The sequence below is a fragment of the Nicotiana tomentosiformis genome, chromosome 5 (assembly GCF_000390325.3).
Source record: "Nicotiana tomentosiformis chromosome 5, ASM39032v3, whole genome shotgun sequence".
In the NCBI taxonomy this organism is placed as follows: domain Eukaryota; kingdom Viridiplantae; phylum Streptophyta; class Magnoliopsida; order Solanales; family Solanaceae; genus Nicotiana; species Nicotiana tomentosiformis.
The window spans coordinates 102,159,043-102,180,409 of record NC_090816.1 but is presented as its reverse complement, the minus strand read 5'-3'; the positions used below and the strand labels follow the sequence as shown (position 1 = coordinate 102,180,409).

The 21,367-nt window shown below is 36.3% G+C and overlaps 1 protein-coding gene across 1 annotated transcript; it reads right to left on the bottom strand.

Moving 5' to 3' along the window:
• Positions 1-3,666: 3,666 nt before the first annotated feature.
• LOC104098452 (sodium/hydrogen exchanger 6-like) lies at positions 3,667-21,018 on the bottom strand. Its single transcript, XM_009605187.4, has 22 exons — positions 20,583-21,018; positions 18,391-18,442; positions 18,219-18,278; positions 18,066-18,090; positions 17,887-17,972; positions 17,688-17,799; positions 9,758-9,820; positions 9,562-9,581; positions 9,355-9,452; positions 8,830-8,858; positions 8,405-8,436; positions 8,269-8,316; positions 8,109-8,169; positions 7,926-8,023; positions 7,750-7,825; positions 7,636-7,655; positions 7,352-7,449; positions 7,159-7,268; positions 4,723-4,806; positions 4,521-4,633; positions 4,279-4,355; positions 3,667-4,117 (listed from the first exon to the last, which is right to left on the bottom strand). Exons 1-22 carry the CDS (start codon positions 20,764-20,766, stop codon positions 4,065-4,067), a joined length of 1,599 nt encoding a protein of 532 aa, XP_009603482.1. The 5' UTR covers positions 20,767-21,018; the 3' UTR covers positions 3,667-4,064.
• Between the last annotated feature and the right edge of the window lie 349 nt (positions 21,019-21,367).

Genomic DNA, 21,367 nt, shown 5'->3' with positions numbered 1-21,367 from the left:
ACATGCATGCTTGTCAATTTTAAGAGACAAGACTATAATATTAAATTGTAAACACCTGAAAACAAAATCAAGGTAATTTGTCAGCAAATTAAGGGGGAGCACGAATATTTGTAGAGGTGTCTTCGTTTTTTCAATTCATAAGTAATCAGAAAAAAAATAATTGGAAAACAAAACAAACAAAAAAAACTATCCAAAATATTTTTTGGAGCTTAGTAATAATTGGCGAATTCGTGTACTTTTTATTGAGTTGTGAATGCCACAAATCTATGGCAAAACCTATATATCGTTTGTGAACAATAAATGAGCAACTGATTTTTTTTTTAAAAAAAAAAAGGAAAAATCAAGATCCAAAAATTTAAATTAGATAATACATCATTTGTTCCAATCTACACGATAATTTTCAATTGAACATGGACTTAAAGATTTTACATTACCTTGTTTATTACATCTGTAATAGTGAAAGAAATTGTTAAAATAGAGAAAATACTATATCAAGATTTAAAATTTGAATCGTTAAATAAAGTTTGAATTTTTTAACATTGTTAATTGTACAAATAATATTATGAAAAATATGACGTTAAATAGGACGTAACGTCTCATATAAGAAAATCATATAAATTGGTAGAAGGGGTTAAAATGTTTGTAAAAGAAATACAGACAGAACAAGATATATTACATATATAAGCAAGATGAGATTTCGGTCCGTTTATTTTTTGGTAAAGAAACGCTTATACACGAATATCAACATTCACTAAAAAATTAAAAAAAAATTAAAAAGTAGCTCATGCCCAGCTCCAAACAAGTTGGGTAGGGAAAAAGTAGAATCTGCAATTCCCACATCCAAAAAGTGTATAGGTCCTACTCCTATATATGAGCAAATGCAATTTCTAATAATTTTAAAGTTACTAACGCATGCCCACTCCTATGCTACTTCTCTTTGTTCAAAACTGTACTTATTTTACTTACTTGGACCCATTTGTTTTCACCTATATAAAATTAAGGAGTTGGATACCAATTTGTTATATAAAATATAGGAGTTTGAATATGGAATATTGAGATCTCAGCCGATTTATATATATATATATATATATACACACACAAAGGCGGACCTATAGGTTATTGTGACGGGTCATCGGACCCCATAAGTTTCGGCGGAAATTTCTGCATATGTATATGTGTATATTTTGAAAATGGTTAATTTAAAGTACTTGGGCACGCTGAACACTAAAAACCTTTAGGGGTACTAGTTGAACAGAATATCGTGCCCCCGTCGCATAAAAATCCTGCGGACTCTCTAGTACTGATGATGAAATCAAGCAATCTCATGGATTTATTGGGTAAGATTTTTCAAATGTATAATATCATGCTAAATACAAGATGACACAAATAGCACAAAAGATCTTATCGACCCAATCTCTGGAAAGCAAACATGACAAGAGATTTTTGGATTTACACGCACCAAAGTTTAGAAATATTTTACAAACCTACCACTGGAAAATAATTAAAGATGACACCAAGATCCTTACAATTTAGTATATTGGTGACAGTCTCTCACACAATAGGTGAGATTTAGTTGTTATTGTTCCATTTCCAAATTCCCCTTCTTTGATCCCTCAATAAAATAGAAATTAAAAATAAAAACTAAAGAAAAATAAAGATGACGTGCTTTATCATATATCAGAATTAGATCAATTACCAAAAGAGAGAGAGAAAAAAAGCTTAATGTAGTTTAGCCAGTTTCCTTAGAGAAACCAAAATTCCTTACTAGTTTTCACTTACAGGTGATTTTTATTGAAAAAGGGGAAATGGATCTTTCAAACATGAAAACATGTGGTGCGAGTCAATAGACGAGAAAAAGCCTAAAACAATACATTATCTTTGGCTTTAAACTTAAAGTCATATATATTCTTTCACATGAAGCACTAATAGTCAATTTACTTTAACAAAGTGGTGCACTTTTAGTCATAACACTGAGAAAAAATCCAAAACTATACATTATCTTTGGCTTTAGACTCAAAGTCATACATATTCTTCCACATGGAGTACTAATAGTCCAAAGTGGCGCACTTTTAGTCATAACACTAAACACATTTTAATTTTTAACAGAAATCTAAGATCTGACAAAATATATGTTCTATTTATTTTCTTGTTTACTGAAAGAAAGAAAGATGACAGATTTATCTAGATAGTAAATAATAAATATACATAAAATTTACTTACTATTTATCTATTTACTATTTATTTACTATACGTAAAATATACATTTACTAAGAAATGTTAAACACCGTTAATTTTTATTTGCAATGATTGTTATCTAGATAACCTCAAATGTTATCTAGATTTTTTTATTAAATACATAAAATTTAATTTTATTTTATGTATATTTACTATACGTTGACTCCCCTTAAAATAAAAAAAAATCTAATAAATATATATTTATTTTATGTCAGCGTATAGTAAATATTATGTATATAATAAAAAATCTAGATAACCTCAAAGGTTATCTAGATAAAAATCATTGCAAATAAAAATTAACGGTGTTTAATATTTCTTAGTAAAATGTATATTTTACATATAGTAAATAGATAAATAGTAAATAAATTTTATGTATATTTACTATTTACTATCTAGATAAATCTAACATCTTTATTTCTTTTGGTAAACAAGAAAATAAATAGAACAAATATTTTGTCAGATCTTATATTTTTGTTAAAAATTAAAATGTGTTTAGTGTTATGACTAAAAGTGCATCACTTTGTTAAAGAAATGGACTATTAGTGCTCCATGTGGAAGAATATGTATGACTTTGAGTCTAAAGCCAAAGATAATGTATGGTTTTGGATTTTTTCTCTGACGACAACTTAATGCATAAGTGGGACATATAATCTTTCAAACATATTTTTTAATACTCAAAGTATCAAAATAACTACATTTTAACATTGTAAGTCTCAATTAATAGAAACCGTCTCACATGCTGGTAATAGTTCCTTAGTAAAACATATACTAACTAGACTTTGAAACTCATATTTCTGAGACCTCACAGCTCAACCTGATTAAAGTAAAAAAGACGTTTAGCTCACTACATAGCCTAATATCTCAAATTTTAAGGGAAAAAACTCATACTAGTTCATAATTATAAAGAAATCATGTCTCGTGTCATATAAGAAACTGTTGATATTTCGAAATTGACACCACCCAAAGATTTTAGTTGTATCATGTACCTAGCTAGATATAGCGGTGTCATTTCGAAAGAAACCATGATCTTTTTATCTTAAACAAACCATGATTTTTCCAGATATAGCGGTGTCATTTTCTCAAAAAGACTAGAAAAGGAGTCACATAGAATTAAACAAAGGGAGTACTAAGTTTTCTTGAACTACGCTAAGTCCACCACAATTGTAATACTAAGTTCTTTCATACTGATTCTCCATCGCTCACTTCATCAGCTGATCATATCATATCTACAATTTGGTTTAAAGAAAGACAGTTTATGGTAATCGTGATCCACATAGATCATGAACAGGAAGCTGGTAAGTTTGTCCAAAATACTGCAGTAACACTTCAGTTGTCTCAACAAACTAAACAGAATATACAACTTACTTGATAATCACGAAGGAGCACCCGCAACTCTTTACCACATTTTAAACTTGTACTAACTTGCAAAAGTTAGAGATGAAAATTTTTTAGACCTGCATTAACCTGTAAAAGTTAAAGATGAACGAATAGTATAGTCATTTCAGCATATACAAGCCACTCGCAATGGAATCCTGTTTCCGGTCCTAATCCTGGCTTGAATATTCATATTCATATACAATATATCAGGTGATTTGCTCTGCTAGGTATGCTTAATCCTGAACTTCCTATACTGATGCCATCTGTTATTTCTTTTTGTACCCCTAAAGAATCTAAACTTTTCGTCATAATTGATGCATAATTACAATCAACAAGACACTCATCCCCATTGGTCCGCAGAGTATGCTTGAAGTTGATTTTATCTTTGCAGCAAAATGTAGTTTGTACGAGTCTTGTCATCTGAAAATTTGACTGTGGCCTTTGAAAGTCAGTCAGTTGTGGCCATCATAAACACCTCTTCTGGAGCTGTGCATAATTGGCTCATCTGTGTAGCAGGAAAAAATAGTCATATTTGCCTGAGCTTCTACAGCTTGTAGAAAGTGATTTGCATGAGCTTATTGAGTTATTCGTTGTATATATGATTAGACAAAATAAATGATGAGCACAACAAGAAACATTAAAGAGTGTAAATGAAGCGCAGATTACCTTCATCTTCATCTCCACCTTGAGTAGTAAAGAATGGAGTGAGGTAGTTCTTGTCCAGTGCTGAAAATGAAGTCGTGCTGGAAAAAATAAAATGCATTAAAAGACAGGAAATGATGAGGACCACCTGTGTCTCCCAGCAGTAAACCCACTAGCTAGTTAGCTGGGATGACTTAGTAACATTGAGGCAACCAAGATTCAAATCTCCCTACGCTTACATTGTGTCACAAGCAAATAAACATTACCTTTTGTGGAACTCCTTAAGTTTCATCCTGAACCTGTTCCCTGATGACGATTCACCATCATAAGATTCATCACTATAAGAAGGAGCTATATATCCATTGTTCCCCTCAAAGGTCTAAAGCCAGAAAAGAGCAGGAGTATTAGTGCACTGAGCAAAATTCAACTTATTACACTGTTGACAAACAGCATTGCTAATACACTTACTTCACCCAAGGAGCCAGCATGACCATCACCCACAACTTCCAAGGCTTCTAACATGGTTCCTGTTGATCCTCCAATAATCAAAACCTGAAAAGTTGCAGTTTGATTAGATTATATTCAGAACATATTGTGGAAGAGATCATCCATCCAGTATGAAGGAAGAATGGGTACAAAAGAGTAATAGTAATCAAAATGGAAGTAAAGCGATAAAAATCAGTTTAAATGATTCTATATTTGGAAAATGCCAGACTGCATGGCTTCCGCAGAACACAGACATTATTCACCACCAGTTCGTGTCTGTCTTTACTAATCAGCTTTTTCTTGTTCTTTCTATTTTTCGTGATAAATTTCTCTAATTCTACTCCAACATAGAGTTCTCTAAGTGACTATCTAATACAATGATCTTTAGAGCTGCGTGTAATGTTAGACTTCTGTTTACTTTTATCTCACACATACATTAAGACCAGTTGTTAGAAAAGCCTGTGGTTTCAGATAGTGCCACTGTGAATAACAATGGTCTTACAGAAGCCTTAGAGGTCGTTTGGTAGGGTGTATAAGAATAGCACTGAACAGGGTGTATTAAACCATAATATTGTTACACCGTATATCCCGTTTTTAATGCAATGAACCAAACATCTCCTAGAGAAAAAGATACACACTAAGGGGTCGTTTGGTATGAGGTATAAGAAGGTATAGTGCTGGTATAAAAATTTAATACCACCTTAATACTTTGTTTGGTTAGCAAACCTGGTGTAAGTTATCCCGGGATTATAATTAGTACCGGGATAACTTATACCTTGTAGAGGGTGGGGTAATTAGTGCCGAGATAACTTATACCTTTTTCTTACAAATTATGCAATTGTCATTTTTAATAAAACATACCAAATAGTGGATAAAAAACAACACCAGGATAACTTATCCCAGCATAACTTATCCCGGCATAAGCCGTATTCAAACCAAACGACCCCTAAATGATCAAGTGATCATTATTCACCCATTCAATGGTTAAGGTTAGTGAGGAGTTCTAGCAAATGCTAAAATGCTGCTTCAGGTACTTTAATGCCCCCAACCAATCTTGTGACCCGATAAAAAAACTAAAAATAAATCGAAAGCTAAAGAGTCTTGGAAAAATGTGAACGGAAATTGGCGGATTGGAAAAGAAAATATTTTCTTTAGGAAACAGAATGGTGTTTATAAATTCTGTGCTGGATGCGCTGCCAACTTAAACCTTGTCCATGTTCCAATGCTCAAAAAGGTAGAGAAAAGAATTGACAAACTGAGGGGAATATCTCTAGCAGGTCACAACAGGGAGAAGAAACACATAAAATTGGTCAACTCGAATACTGCCAGGGCAGCCAGAAAAGAAGGGCTGGGAATAAAAAAAAAAACATGGATCAACACAAAAGCAGGACATCCAACTCAGGAGACACTTCAATGATTGGGAACTAGAGAGCATATGCGAAGTTGCCAACTACTCCAGCACATCAGCAACACTCAAATATCACAAGGCATTCCAGACTATTTGATATGGAAAGGAAGCAGAAATAGCCATTTCACAGTTCAGCATACAGGTTTCTGTCCAGCAAACAAATGCTGGCTGACCACGGAAGCTTATTTGGAAAAATAAAACACCTTACAGAGGGGAATGTTTCACATGGCGGGTAGTGCACAAAGCATGTCCAACGCAAAACTTATAAAGGAGAGGAATTGTTATATGCAACAGATATGTGCTTTCTGAGGAAGGATATGAAGATACAAATTATTTATTCATCCACTGCAGACTGACAAGCAATTATGGGACGTGATGCTGAACCCACTGGAACTTCATGTGTATGCCAAGAAAAAGAGCTGTTACAGTGTTGGTTCAGGAGAGCATAAGAAAGCAGAATAGGAGATATGGAACACTGAATACAATCCCTGCGACCATTTGGTGGGTGGTGTGGAAAGAGCGGAACCAGAGAATTTGAGAAGGAAGAAGCAATGCATCCTTGCACTAAATTTCGATGTATATTTTGTTATCATCTTTGAATTGGGAGACAGATGTACATGATACAGGTTTCATGAAAGAATCTCTCAGTTCATTACGTGCAGTAAAAGAACCGAGCTTTTGTTATTTGGAAATGCACAGGCCCCGCAATCACTTGATGCTGGAAAAATATATTTTACCTTCTTTCATTTATTAAAAGAAAAACAGAGGCACAAAAGTTTTGGACCAGCAATTCTAATGCTTGCAATTAGCAAAGGAGGAAATTTTGCAGCTGCTAATCTGACTTCAATGTTTGTATCGATGTACTCATTCAATCAACTCTTTCTCACCCGCAGAATAAGAGTCATCTTATCTCAATTAGTTTCTCTTTACTGCTTGATCTCTGGATAGTTCATTCACCCATATTAGGCCATCAATAAGAAGTAAATCAAAACTCGAGTTAGTTGGCCTACCGTTAATACAACAATGGCAGTGGTAGCAGTGAATATTGTCTGACCGTGTCCTTCAGGAAGATCATGGACTGACTGCAAAGCAAGGGCAAAAGCCATCGCGCCTCGAAGACCTATATGTCAGCATCAATAATGAGTCAAATTAGAATTGAAAATCCAAGATGTAGGTTGAAAAAATAATTTCTTCACCACTTACCACTGTACCAGAGTGCTTTTTGATGGTTTGCTGGTATCTTCCGGTGTGGAGGTCGTACCAGATTCACCAAATATGCACAACCAAACACATTGGCAGCCCTTGATGAAAGAGAGGAAAAAGATTAGCAAATTATGTATGGACAACCTCGTGATCATTCTATCCAATCATTAACAAATTAGGGGGAAAATATAGAGCAATATAGAGCATTGGGACAATGAGCCAGGAATAAAACCATGTAGCCAAGGGTAATCCCAGAATAAGAAAACAGAGAGTAACAAACATACCTTGCAATCACAATGAACAACTGGGGCGAACAAGGAGTTAAGGGTAAAAAGGTCGATTCACAATAACATTAAGGAACAAGTTTCTATATAAAAAAGACTACATGTCAAGGATACAATTGAGAAAAAAATAAATCCAACATGGGACCAGCTATGTTTTTCCATTGCGATATCAAATCCCATATATATAAATCTGCACGTTAAACCAAAAATCAAGCATTTACTGAAGATATTCAACAAAATGGGAAGTATGGAATATCACAAATCCTCAAGAACTTGAATGCCCAACTTACACAAAGGTTTCAGCCAATGATGATATCAGATGAAAGAATGCCGACACAAATCGCTGTGAACTTTCTGATAGATTTGAGTACGTATAGCGCTTCATAACCTACAAAACCAAATCCAGAAGTACTAAGCACATATCTTAGAAATTAGAAAATGAAAAAATGGAGAAAAGATAGATGAGAACTTACGACTCCAGTGAACAAAATAGACACTATGCCAGAGAGACCAAGTCCTTCTGCTAGCATATATCTGAAAGATGATGGTTAACGATAAATTACATGCCCTGATGCCAGGTACAAAAACAAGATAGAATGTGGAAAATTGAGGGAATCTGATGTAGTAGCTTACGAGAAATATGGAAAGAGGACAAACAAACAGCTCTCCAAGTTCTGAAGACTGCCAATGGAATTCGTGGAAGCACCATCAGTATTATCACAGTTAGAAACAGATCAAGCTGCGAAAAGCTATAAAATACTTGACTTACTTGTCAATATCCAAGCCAGCATATTTAAAAAGGTGTGTGGAGTCAAGGAAGCACAACGCTTTTATGAGCTAGAAAGCATCAAATACACATTTCATAATTTGAAGAGTAAAAGAAGTGGACAACACAGAAGAGAATGAAAAGACCAAAAAGGTAAAGGCCGAGAGAATGAGAAGATGAATAACCTTCACTGCTGTTTGGTTATGCAGGATATAAAGGTAAATAAATATAACAAAATACAGTAGAACCTTTAAGCTTATTAAATAAACATCATGATGCATTGAAACAATTAGCGATTATAGAGGCACCGTAATCTTTAGAAGACCTAGAGAGTTTGGTTATAAATCATTAAGAAGGCAACCCCTTCCTGGTTCATTTTTTCTGTGCATGAGCTGCACCATCGGAAGAAAGTAGAACATGAAGGATATCAAAGCAGAAACAAATCCAACTCCAACACCTGTAGAATCATAGCAGCAAGCAGTTAGTTGACTCCAAATAAAGCTTGAAGTCAAACTATTAAGAAATAATCACTGATCTTAGAACAAATGCATACAGATACTGACTCCAGCAGTTTCATTTGATTTTTTTTTTTGGATAAATTTCTGGGCTCCAGCAATAGACCAGCAGTTTTTGGATAAATTTCTGGGTAAGACTGCGTACAATAGACCCTTGTGGTCCGGCCCTTCCCTGGACCCCGCGCATAGCGGGAGCTTAGTGCACCGGGCTGCCCTTTTTCTGGGCTCCAGCAGTTACAACGGAATCTATTCAGACTGCTTAAAAAGAGAGCATCCTCTTGGTTTCGGGCTTTCCAGAAAATGACATAATTTGAATAGTTTAATTAGTTTTGTTTTCCTTAAAACAACACCTGCTTGACCTTCTCTTCTTATGCCAACATTAGCTTTCACTGAGAGAAGAAGATGAGAGGAAAAAAGTAAACAGTAGAAGATACTAACCAGCTGACAAGGAGCCCATAAAAGTTTCAAAAAAACGGACAGTTATCATGAAGTAATTTTGACCAGTTGACATGTTGCTTCTCACCAATGACATTGTCCTACAAAACAATCCAGTGCCTGATTATCAATCCATCTGGATCTATTCATATGTGCAGATGCTCCTTGAATATCAAATCCACAGCAATGGTTAAGCATACGTGTACTAACCTGTACAACGAAATTGCCATCTTCCAAGTGTGCAGCATACAAAGAAAAACAAAGAAATAAATACACAAAATACAAATACATAACCTTGTTATTTGGGATAAAGAATGCAAATACAAAATTTAAAGTGCCAATGGGAAAACAAGTAATCGCCATAGTGAAATGTCAACTTTTCATATAAAGAATGCGTAGGACTTACTGCATCATTTAAAACAGATTCCCCAAACACTAAAGCATATAGGTTCACGTCTGTGCCAAGCTCCTACAATAATGTTAAAGAAAAACTCATTCAACAAAAGCACAGCAGGCTTAGCCAATGATGAAACAGTAGACCTAGCTATATCAATTTGAAAGTTTTGAAAAGCCAGCATCACATAAGTTGGCAAAGAGAGATATCAGAAAGGTAATCAATTGGTAAAGAGAGAAATAGTTACTTGTATAAAAATGATAACAAATCTGGCAAAAAGAGATAACAGTTGCTAACAATATATAATACTAAAAGGTTTTATTTATCAAAAATAAATATATATAAGCTAGTCTACAGATCTGATATTCAGCCTGTGATGACAGAGACAGTTGAGATAGACCAGGATAAAAACAAATTTCTTCTCCCTCTTCTCCTTCTCCAATGTTACACTCTTAAATCTTTGTTCTTGAAACCTCAATGTTTCAAAGTCATATCTTGTCAATATTGAGTTAGCACAGCAACCGTGGCTCTCCTTTTCAATTGTCATATCTCCCTCAACGAGGTATGGTCTATTAGATTTTTCGGATTATATATACCTAGTTTATTGGCCTGCGATGAGCTTAAATGGAGCGACATGGTCCACGAGGATTTATATAGTCAACCCAACTTGTTTATGATTGAAGCATAGTTATTTTTTTAATCCAAAAATCCAATAGGACAATCATGTTGGAGGTACAAAACTCATATCTCCTCTATTAGCTAATACAATTTCCAGGCGTTTTGTCAAACACGATATTTTTTTTGTCGACGCTATCAGAAACACTACTTAAACCCGCTAGATTGACTTCATGCAAGTAGTTTCAACCAACAAATGGAAAGAAGCTAAGAGAGAATATTAACAAGAACACAACTACTCCCTTCTTAAGGTAGTTAGTGATGGAATCTGATCTAAATTCCACAAAGTCTACCTTGCTAATCCTTATCCAACTCAAGAGCAGAACATGGACAATTCTCCATATATATAAAAATAGCTTATACTTTAAATTTCGCTATCCTGTATTTAGCTACTTAAATAGGTAGCTAGTGTTACTTTCCCATGGGCCTTAGGCAGGTCGATCACTGATGTTCACTATATAGTGCTAGTGATTGGACTGTGATAGATCTGTTGCAAGAGGTACCCTAGCCTGGAAACACAATAACAAGGTTACGTGGAGGAAAGTATGGTGATGATCCCTGAGCGTCTATTTTGGTGCTTATGGATGAAGAGAATAGACAAACTATTGCTGTAGGGAAAAATGCAACTTTGCTAGATTCAGCACATTACCTTTCTGGACCCTTTTCTGGAAGAGTATTACGGCTTTTGGGAAAGACATAATGATTGTTGTGAATTTCTGGATAGATTGGCTACATTATAGGCTGATTTGCTCTGTTTAAGCCTTCCCTATAGAGCTCTCTAATTTGGAGAGCTACGCCACGCCGTGGTGTACGACTAGTAATAAATTTCTTTTGGCTTGTCTACCTGATTCTTGTTCCGTTTACACTACTATCTGTCACAAGATAACTAATTAAGAGCTGCACAGTTATGATCCTCGGAAGTTCTGTGAAGCACGGGGGAAAGTTCTACAGGTCATGGTCAAAGGTTTCTCCACAATCTTAGAACCCCTCAACTCTGCAACAATCCAAGATATTAGGAAGCAGAAGTATTTGTTGACAAGCTATCTTATTTAGCTTCCTTATTCATCTCCTCCCGGTATGGTTTCTCCTGATTGTTTTTTTCCCCTTCTTTTTAACCGAGAAATCCGTTGTTTTCAGCTTCGAAACATGGGCCCGGCCTTTACCCTTCTCCACCTAAATACCAAACTTGGACCTACCATACATCCTGCATCGTACTACCAAATGTGCCTTTGTCCCCGCCCTTCTTTATCAGTTTCTATCTTCCCCTCTCAACGAAACATGACTTAGGTTGCCAGTCCTAGCTGCTAGACTATAATTTTAGCAGAATAAACTTGTTCACTTCTCTATTCCAAAAAAGTTATACTTTGCAAGAAGCATCCTCATTTTCTTGACAAGGCAAATAATTTATTGATGTCGATTAACTCCCCATATAGAAACAGCACGCCAAAAGTAGAGAAACCTACATTAAAATCTGCTCCTCTAATTAGAATCCATTCTGACTCTAATACTCTGAGCTTGATGCAAGTTTAGTTCCTAAATACTTTGCAAGTTTACATTTTCTCCTAAAATATTGGTGCAATTGAAGGGCCGATTCAGACTTGCGCTGAATTATTAAATTGAATACATTATAGAATATTGGATATGCATTGACCTCCTTGATTATTAAGCCAAAACTTCTTTTAGAACTAATATGAAATTGATTGTTCTTACACAGTCAAATACCTATGATATCACTACTAAGAACAAAGGCAAAAGCACATTCGCGAAATATGCTTACGAGTAATCCAAAATTCAAGACTAACACAAAACTAGAAACATTCTTCACTTGAACTACAAACATTCTTCGCTTGAATTGCCTTTGTCAAAAAATTCTTTACTTGAATTGGTTTAGGATGCTTTTTCTAAGATTATTACCAGATATCTTTTTGGTTATTAAGTATTCTCATTATTTCTGGGCTTCGGCTTTCCGTGTTATTAAAAGTGAAAAGTGCAAAGGGCGACAAGGCTTCTTAGCTTTAACCGAGATCGAAAAGAAAAGGCCACGCTTATTTTTAGGTCATTACTATGCCAAGGGCATATTCACTTTCTGCCTAGAGTTCCTCTTTCCTTTCCTTTGGTTTATAAGCCTCTACATATACTTAATATTCTTCCAAAATTGATTGTTTTAACAAAGCAAAGCAAAGCAAAGCAAAGGAATGTGCCACATCAGTGCTATATGTTACTTATTCTATAACTTTATCCATCTTCAGTGTTTAAGATTTTCTCTACCTTTGTCATTCATAAAAAAACAGTAGAACTTATCTTAATGTTTTTCTAACTATTGCATCTAAAGTTAAAGTAATGCAGAGCTTTCAGAGTTATCTTAAAATCAGACATAGCAGCAGATGTTTGAGCACTACACTGATCAGGCAGCACTAGTGATCCTCCGACTTCTTCGTGGAGGTCTTAGTAGTCTATCTTATTTTGTTTACACTTTTAAGTTGCACCCATTTTCAGTTATATGCTTCAGTTAGATGCTCCACCAACTGGTCCTACTCCACGTCCACTGTCAGTGGACAAGTTGACTAGTATGTTATGGTTTGTCTCTAGTGGACCAATTTATTATGTGATTAGGCCCTTGAGCCAAGTTTGAGACTCGGCACAGTTTAGCTTAGAATTGCTGCATGTTATCTGATGGTACGGGACCGCCCAGAGTCCTATTGTTTGTTTGACTTAGATCAGTCAAGGTTCGCTTGGTGGTTAGATTGCTCGCAAAGTGCGGGTCACAACCTTCCAGTTTTGGGCCGTGACAATTAGTACATTGATCTAACATATCTCATACTCCTTACTCAGTCGGCCTTCTGCTGGCGTTCATATACACAGAACTGAAGGGCTAACATGATCAATGACATTACATTGTAAATAGTATAGATGTGTAACGACCCGACCGGTCGTTTTGAGCATTTGTATTTCGTTCAGTCATTTGAAGTCTTGAGTAGCTTCATATAATGTATTATGACTTGTGTGAATCGCCGGTTTTGGTTTTCAGGTGTTCGGAATGGATTTGGAAGAATAATTTTCAACTAGGAAGCTTTAAGCCGGAAGAGTTGACCAAGTTTGACTTTTGTGTAATTGACCCCGGATCGGAGTTTTGATGGTTCCGTTAGGTCTGGATGGTGATTTTGGACTTGGGTGTATGCCCGGATTTGCATTTGGATATTTCTAGAAGGTTTCCGCACAATTTGGCGAAAGTTGAAAATTTGAATGTTTGGAATGTTCATAAGTTTGACCGGGAGTTGACTTTGAAGATATCGGGTTCAGATTATGGTTTCGGAAATTGGAATAGATTCGTCATGTCATTTGGGACTTGTGTGCAAAATTTGAGGTAATTTCGGGTTAATTTGATATGATTCGGCACGAGTTTTGGAAGTTGAAAGTTCAAAAGTTCGTTAAGTTCGATTCGAGGTGCGATTTGTGGTTTTGATGTTGTTATGCGTGATTTGAGGCCTCGAGTAGGTCTGTGTAATGTTTTGGGACTTGTTGGTATGTTCGGACGGGGTCACGAGGAGCTCGGGTGAGTTTCGGACGTGTTTCAGACCATTTTCCCTTCATGTGTGGTTGTTGGTACTGCAGTTGCGCTTACACAGGTGCGGTAGTCGCAGTAGCGAGGTCATTGGCGCACCTGCGAAGAAGGCTAGGCTGGGAGACCATCGCAGATGCGGAGTGTGAAGCGCACCTGCGTGTGTGCAGAAGAGGGATCATTTGCGCAGGAGCGAGATGTTGCGCATATGCGCGTTTATTGTCGCACCTGCGATGTCGCAGAAGCGGATGTTTTTCCGCAGGTGTGAGGGGCCGATTTTCCAGTTGTTTCCGCAGAAGCGGATGTCATGTCGCAGAAGCGGCTCATTTATCACAGATGCGAGAAGGTCTGGGGCTCTGGGCAGAACAGTATAATATCGAGGGTTTGCTTATTTGGTCATATTTTGAGTTGGGGAGCTCGGATTTGGGCAATTGTTTAGGCGATTTTCACCACATGGATTGGGGTAACGGACTCGGTTTTGATTATATTTCATGAATCCATCTTCGATTTTTGGCATTTGATTGATGATTTTGAAAGAGCAATTGAGGGTTTTTGTCTAAAATTTCATAAAGTGAATTTTCTGGGTTTTGAATATCGATTCGGAGTCGAATTTGAGTGAAACTAGTATGGTTGGACTCGTAATTGAATGAGTTGTCGGATTTTGTGAGTTTTATCGGGTTCCGAAGTGCGAGCCCGGGTTTGACTTTTTGGTTGACTTTGGGCTTTTGGTTAAAGATTCCACCTTTATCGATTGAGTTTGTTTCCTTTGACATTATTTGATGTTCTTGAGTTGCTTTTGGCTAGTTTCGAGTCGTTCGGAGGTCAGTACGCACAGGATGGTGTTTTTGGAGTATTGTTTGGCTTGCTCGGTGTTGGATTTGGCTTGTTCGAGGTAAATAACACTTCTAAACTTGGTGCAGAGGGTATGAATCCCTGAATATACGTGTTATGTGTTGGTGTGGAGGTGACGCACATGCTAGGTGACGGGCGTGTGGGCGTGCACCGTGTGCATTATGACTCGGTTGATTCCGTAGTACTGTGTAGCTATTTGATCTTGTTTTATTCCATGAAATTTCTATATGCTAGAGTAATTGAGTTGCGATCGATGTTAGAAACCATGTTTAGGCTATATGTTTATCCTGTTGGGACCCACTGAGGTTATTTCTGTTGTTGAGTTATTTGCTTAAATTGCAATTATGTACTCAGTCACATTCATCATTTGCATATCATATCTCAGTCTTTGTTATCATTTATTGTTACATCATGTATCATAGTTTGGGATGATTGGAATGAGATTTGTGAGCCCGAGAGACTGGGGAGATTGATGACTGAGTGAGGCCGAGGGCCTGATTGTGAGTGATGATTATGGGATCGGGTTGCACGCCGCAGCAGGCCATATTGGCTTTATATATATATATATATATATATTATTATTATATGGATCGGGTTGCACGCCGCAGTAGAACTTATAGGCTTTATTATTATGGGATCGGGTTGATTGCCTCAGCAGGCCAGATTGGCTTTATATTAGCGCTTGGGCAGGATCCGCCCTCCGGAGTTTGACATACCAGCAGTGAGCGCAGGTACCGAGTGATTGAGTGTGAGACAGTGAGATTGAGTACTTTGAGAGTGTGAGTTCATGAGTTCATCACTCTGATGCATTACATTTGACATGCATACTTGGCATGTAGGCGTAGACTAAGTTGCGCGAACTCGTCGGTTTTGGTGCCGTCCCCGTCCCGATACGCGACGGGGACGGCGACGAGGATGGGATACGTCCCGGATTCGGTCAACCGACTTCGGACACTTTGACTGACCCAGCAGCGATGTAGATGGAACTTTGCGTTGAATGACTTTCATTTTCTATTATGAGGGAAGAACGAAGGGACGTGAACGAAGCGTGAATGGCTATTTGTAAGAGCTTGAAAGAAGTAGGAGGATTTTGAGCATCTGTAAGAGCTTGAAAGAATTTGGGGAACTGAGGAAGATGACCTAGAAGAGACGATACAGTTCCTTCCTAAAGCACTCTTAATTGTAATAACAATATAATAATATAATAATATAACCCATTTATTCTCCATTACTTCTTGTCCCCTTTATATAATAATATAATAAGATAACCCCTTTATTCTCCATTATATGCTTCTTGTCCCCTTTATTATATGTACTTGTGACACGTAATTGAAAGGCTGCAATTTGCAAATGTTTCTTTCTCATACAATATACTCCAGTAATTATTTCTAAATTAATTATTAGCATGCTGATTTTTTGCTACATAATTTATATATTTTAATCGCGCAAAATTAATTTATACGAAATATTTACTAGTTGTACATAATTTACTACTTGTATAAAAAGCTAACTATTATATTAGCGATCCCGTCTTGTTAGTACTTTTGAACTGTCGAAATACTTAAAATATAATTAATAATAGTTAAAATTATCGAAATATTTGAAATGTAATTGTATGTTTGATAGGAACCAAGGATGAACTTTATCTGACTAATTTAATCGATAACAAAACATATACACTATTATATTAGAGATCCCATCTTATTAGATCATTTGATCATTCCTATCAGTACAAGTTTTGAATTTTCTTAGTCGTATCCCCGCACCCGTATCCATATGCGGATCCTCACCCCCGAATCTTACAATTTAGATTTTGCTGCATCCGATACTCGGATCCGTCCCCGTATCGGATATCCGCACCCGAGTCCGAGCAACTTAGGGCATAGAGATACATTTCCTCATGATGTACGGTATTGTGACATTCATGACTTCACATGCACATTGACATGGAGGCGTAGAGACGTACTTTCCTCATGCTATCTGATAATGAAACATCTTATCTGTTGTTGAAAGTTTTTGGGAAAAATCACAGTTTTCTAATATACTCATATTTTGGTGATTTCGATGAAAGATTTGGGTTTTATTTTTATATTTGAGAAGCATGCCTATTTTCCGTAATTGTGAACGAGCTGAGCATCATGTCTTGGAGTTATTACTTGTACTGCTTTTATTATATTGTTACGAGTTGTTCTTGGTTATCGGTGTTGGACTCTGACCGTTTCGCCAAGCTCGTCATTGCTTTCAACCTAAGGTTAGGTTTGTTACTTATTGAGTACACATACTACACTTCTGCACCTTGCGTGCAGATTTTGGAGTTGATATTGCTGTGTATGGCGGGAGCTAGCTTTGAAGATGAACCTGCGTTCCGGTTGTAGCTGCCTCTTGTTCATGGTAGCTTTAGATTTATAAGAATTTGTTTATGTACATTTCAAACAGATGATGTATTTATTTCATACTAGCGTTGTAAACTCTAAATCTTAGAAGCTCATGATTTGTACTATCAGTCCTCGGAAGTTGTATAAAATTCAATTATTTCATTTTCGACTCTTATCATTATCATTATATTGTGGTTTATTGTTAATTGGTTTACCTAGCGAGTGGGTTAGGTGCCATCACGACTAGTGAATTTTGGGTCGTGACAAGATGTCACCAGAAAAGTGCTTTTTTAAGATAATGAGAAGGCACTCTTTTTTTATGGATTTTATTGTGTTGACATATGTTGTAAATTGTACAAAACCAAACAAACAAAAAGTAAAATAAAATAAAATAGAGAAGACACTCAAAAGTGCCTAGTCTAATACAGGAAGCAAAGCAGTTGATTAGAACTGTGCAGAATGCCAATAAAGAAAGACTAACCTGGAAAATAGACAGAACAGTGACAGGATCACTTGCCGATATAAGAGCACCAAACATCAGACACTCGACAAATGGAAGTTTGTACATGAGATACGTAACTCCACCAAGGTAACTGCAAAATTTGCATTCACAACAAATTAATTATATGAGCGTGGAAACTGATAATACAAAGAAAATCATGGACGCAAGCAGTACTCACACCAGAATGCCTGTGACAATAGAAGCAATGAAAGTTCCTAAAATAGCAAAAGTGATAATTGCTCCAAAGTTTGAGAAGAACGGTTTCTGCTTACAGCATCAATAAAAGCCATAATGTTAAGCAATGCAAAAACAAAAGGAGGTTGCATATCAAGTAAGTAACAAGAGAAGAAAACTTACAGGTGATAGACTAAATCCTGACTGAGTAAGCAAACAAGGTCAAGGAAAAGAACTTTTGCAAATAAATTCCCGAAGAAGCTGAATATTTAACTACAGCACGTGGAACGAAAACAATAGAAAATTTTCTGCAGGAAAGAATCTAAATGTGGATATAATATGATCGGTGGCAATAAAAAGAGAAAGAAAAACTCTTCATGGAAGTTAAACCATGCCCTGCCAAGCAAGAAGCAGAAGGAAAAAAAGAGTCAAAAGTCCAGCAACAAGAATCTGTAGAAATAAATAAAATCTTCAAGAACTAAATGGTGATGAAAATTCAAAAAATTACCTAATGCTTGTTTCTGTATTTGATACATTAGCCAATCCTCCTACAATCAAACCTGCCACAAAGAAAATCCATGCAACATAAATTTCAGCAAGTTCCAAGATAAATGGTATCTCAATCGATCAAGTCAATATCATATGCTGAACAACCTTCAAAATACAGTACTCGAATTGCATTTTACTGACTCACTAGAACAATGAACTATTACCAACATCAACCAAACCAAAATATCACAATCCCAAACTAGATGCGTTCAGCTATGTGAAGATTCTATTCATTCTACCCCCTTTGGGTCTCTTTCATTCTAATACTCAATTTAAGGGTTTTCTAAAGCTAGATAACACACTAATATACAGAGCTCTAACCAAACTAACAAGACTCCTAGGCCTAACGTAAATGCACCAACAACTAAATTCCCAACTAGTCGACAAAGCCTAGATGGATACTTTGCTCCACTGACTTCTTAAACAATTACCCACAACAACAAAGTCAAATTGGTGCAACAACATTCCCAGCAAATTCCAGCTAAAAGGATACCTCAATTTTTTTTCTTCTTTTCTTTTTATGACGGAGGTGTTCGGGCTAGCTTGCGTGTTCCTCGACTATTCCACCGGTACCTGCTGCCTCTCACCAGCACAGGTACCAGGTAACTGCCCACCAAAGCTTTTTTTTTTTCCTTTGATAAGGTAAAGTATTATTAATAAAAAGTATACCAAAAGGGTACACAAGAGTACAAAACAGATTATGCAGACATAAATTTTTTAAAACTAAAAATATTATTCTTTTTATTCTCAAAGCAAACACTATTTCTTTCTGTCCAAATGGTCCAGAAAATGCACCGGGGAATGGTCCTACAAAGCTGCTTCTGAAACTTTGATATCTTTTCCACTTGCTTGAATTAGACTCCTAACATCTGAAGGCATAGCCCAAATGACACCACAAAGATTTAGGAAGAGCTCCCAGCTTTGCTTAGCAACTTTGCAGTGAATAAAAAGATGATTTACCGACTCCAAGCTTTCTCGATTCTTCACATAGATAACACATGCTGCTTAAGGAAAGCCTCTTCTCTGTAGATTATCTTGAGTTAAACAGGCTTCTCTGATAGCAACCCATCCAAAACAAGCCACTTTGATAGGTGCTTTGGTTCTCCATAGCATTTTCCATGGCCAATTCAGTACATAATTAATCAGATTGTTTTTGGAGATGAGTGTAACAGCTCTTGACAGAATACTTCATGTCTTCAGTTGCCGAGTATGATGTGGTATAGTTTCAAAGTTTTAAGCTGGAGCCAACCATGGCATCCTCTCTATCTTCTTCAACCACAACCATCTCCAATATTTGAAATAATTGTCCATCTTCTTCCAACTCTAAATCATTAAAATCTCTCCAAAAATTTAGCTGCCACCCACTAGGAGAATAAAAATCATAAACAGTCCCTGCTTTGTTGGTGGAGCAGTTGTATAAGGCAGGGATCTAATGTTCAAACTTACACCCCCCACCCCCCCACCCCCACCCCTCCACACATCAGTCCAAAATTTGATTCTGACACCATTGCCCAGTTTCAGTTTAGTGTATTGTTGAAAATGATTCCATAGTCTACTGATGTTACTCCAGATATCACCCTTTGAAGAGCTTTGACAAGTAGGGGGACACCCTTTGAAGAGCTTTGGCATTTATCAAATCCTTCCAAATGCTTACTTTTCCATCATTATACTTCCACAACCATTTATGTAATAGGATTTTATGTGTAGTCTCGAGTTCCTGGCCCACATGCCTCCTCCTTATCAGTATCACATTTTGCCATTTGACAACATGAATCTTTCTTTTTTCTGCATTTTCTTCCCATAAAAAGTTACTCCTAATAGTGTTCAATTTCTTTTCCACATTCCCAGGTAAGTGAAACAGAGACATCAGATCGGTTGGAATCCCACCCAACGCACTACTTATCAAAGTGAGTCTGCCTCCAAGAGATAAGTACTGCTTTTTTGTGTGAAAGGTAGCTCAATTTGAAAATGAGATGGTAGATTAAGAGCAAAATATGGAAAACCTTACTCATATAGGCATTTTGAAAATTGAAATGCCAATACCCTACTCATATTAGCATTATAAGAACCCAGAAACAGAAATTAAACGCAAAAAATATGAAAAATTAAACAATACACAAAAGGAAAAAAAAGGGAGAAGTGAATGTGTACCAATTAAAAGAGAGGCACTGGCTTCAGGAATATAATAAAAGCGATGACGACGAAGGACATGACCAAGCACAAATGAGAGCACAAGCATCATGATCTGAAGAAGTATGCCTACTCCAGCGGCTTGTTGCTCTTTCCCTGGACTTGCTTTTGCCCCGGCCGGAGATATCTGAAGATGATCCTCCATTGGAAGTAAACACTGACTGCAATTTATGCAAAGTCAGCAAAAGCGAAGAAGAAAATCACCTACTTTGATCAACTATCGTATATTAGAGAGTTGAATTGGTGATTTTTAAGGAATCAACGGCGAAACCTAGCAAATTTTCCGGTAACGCGCTGGCTTTTAATCTTTTGGGTTTTGCTTGTTTGAAAAGGCTCTTTGTGAGACAGATGGAGAGTATCTAAGAGAGTCAGGTCTTGAAAGTTAAGCTAACAAATGGAAAAATTCAAAAAGTACAAGGTGAATGAATAATAAAATGGGAAAGGTCAAAGCAATAGAAAATGAAAAAAAGGGAAACTTGTATAAAAAATACTTACTACTATATATTAGAGGTCTAATTTGGTTTGAGGAGAAACGAGAAAGAAAATGTGGGAGAAAATTTATTTTCCTATTGGACCTACAAATTTGAATCTATGACACAAAAAGGCCAAATATATAATTTTTTCCTTCTATTCACCTAAAGCACACAATGGAGAGAAAAGACAAAAAACATACTTCTCTATTTTTTTTATTTTTTATTTTTAAACATTGAAAAGATAAAAAATATATATATATATTATTATAGATC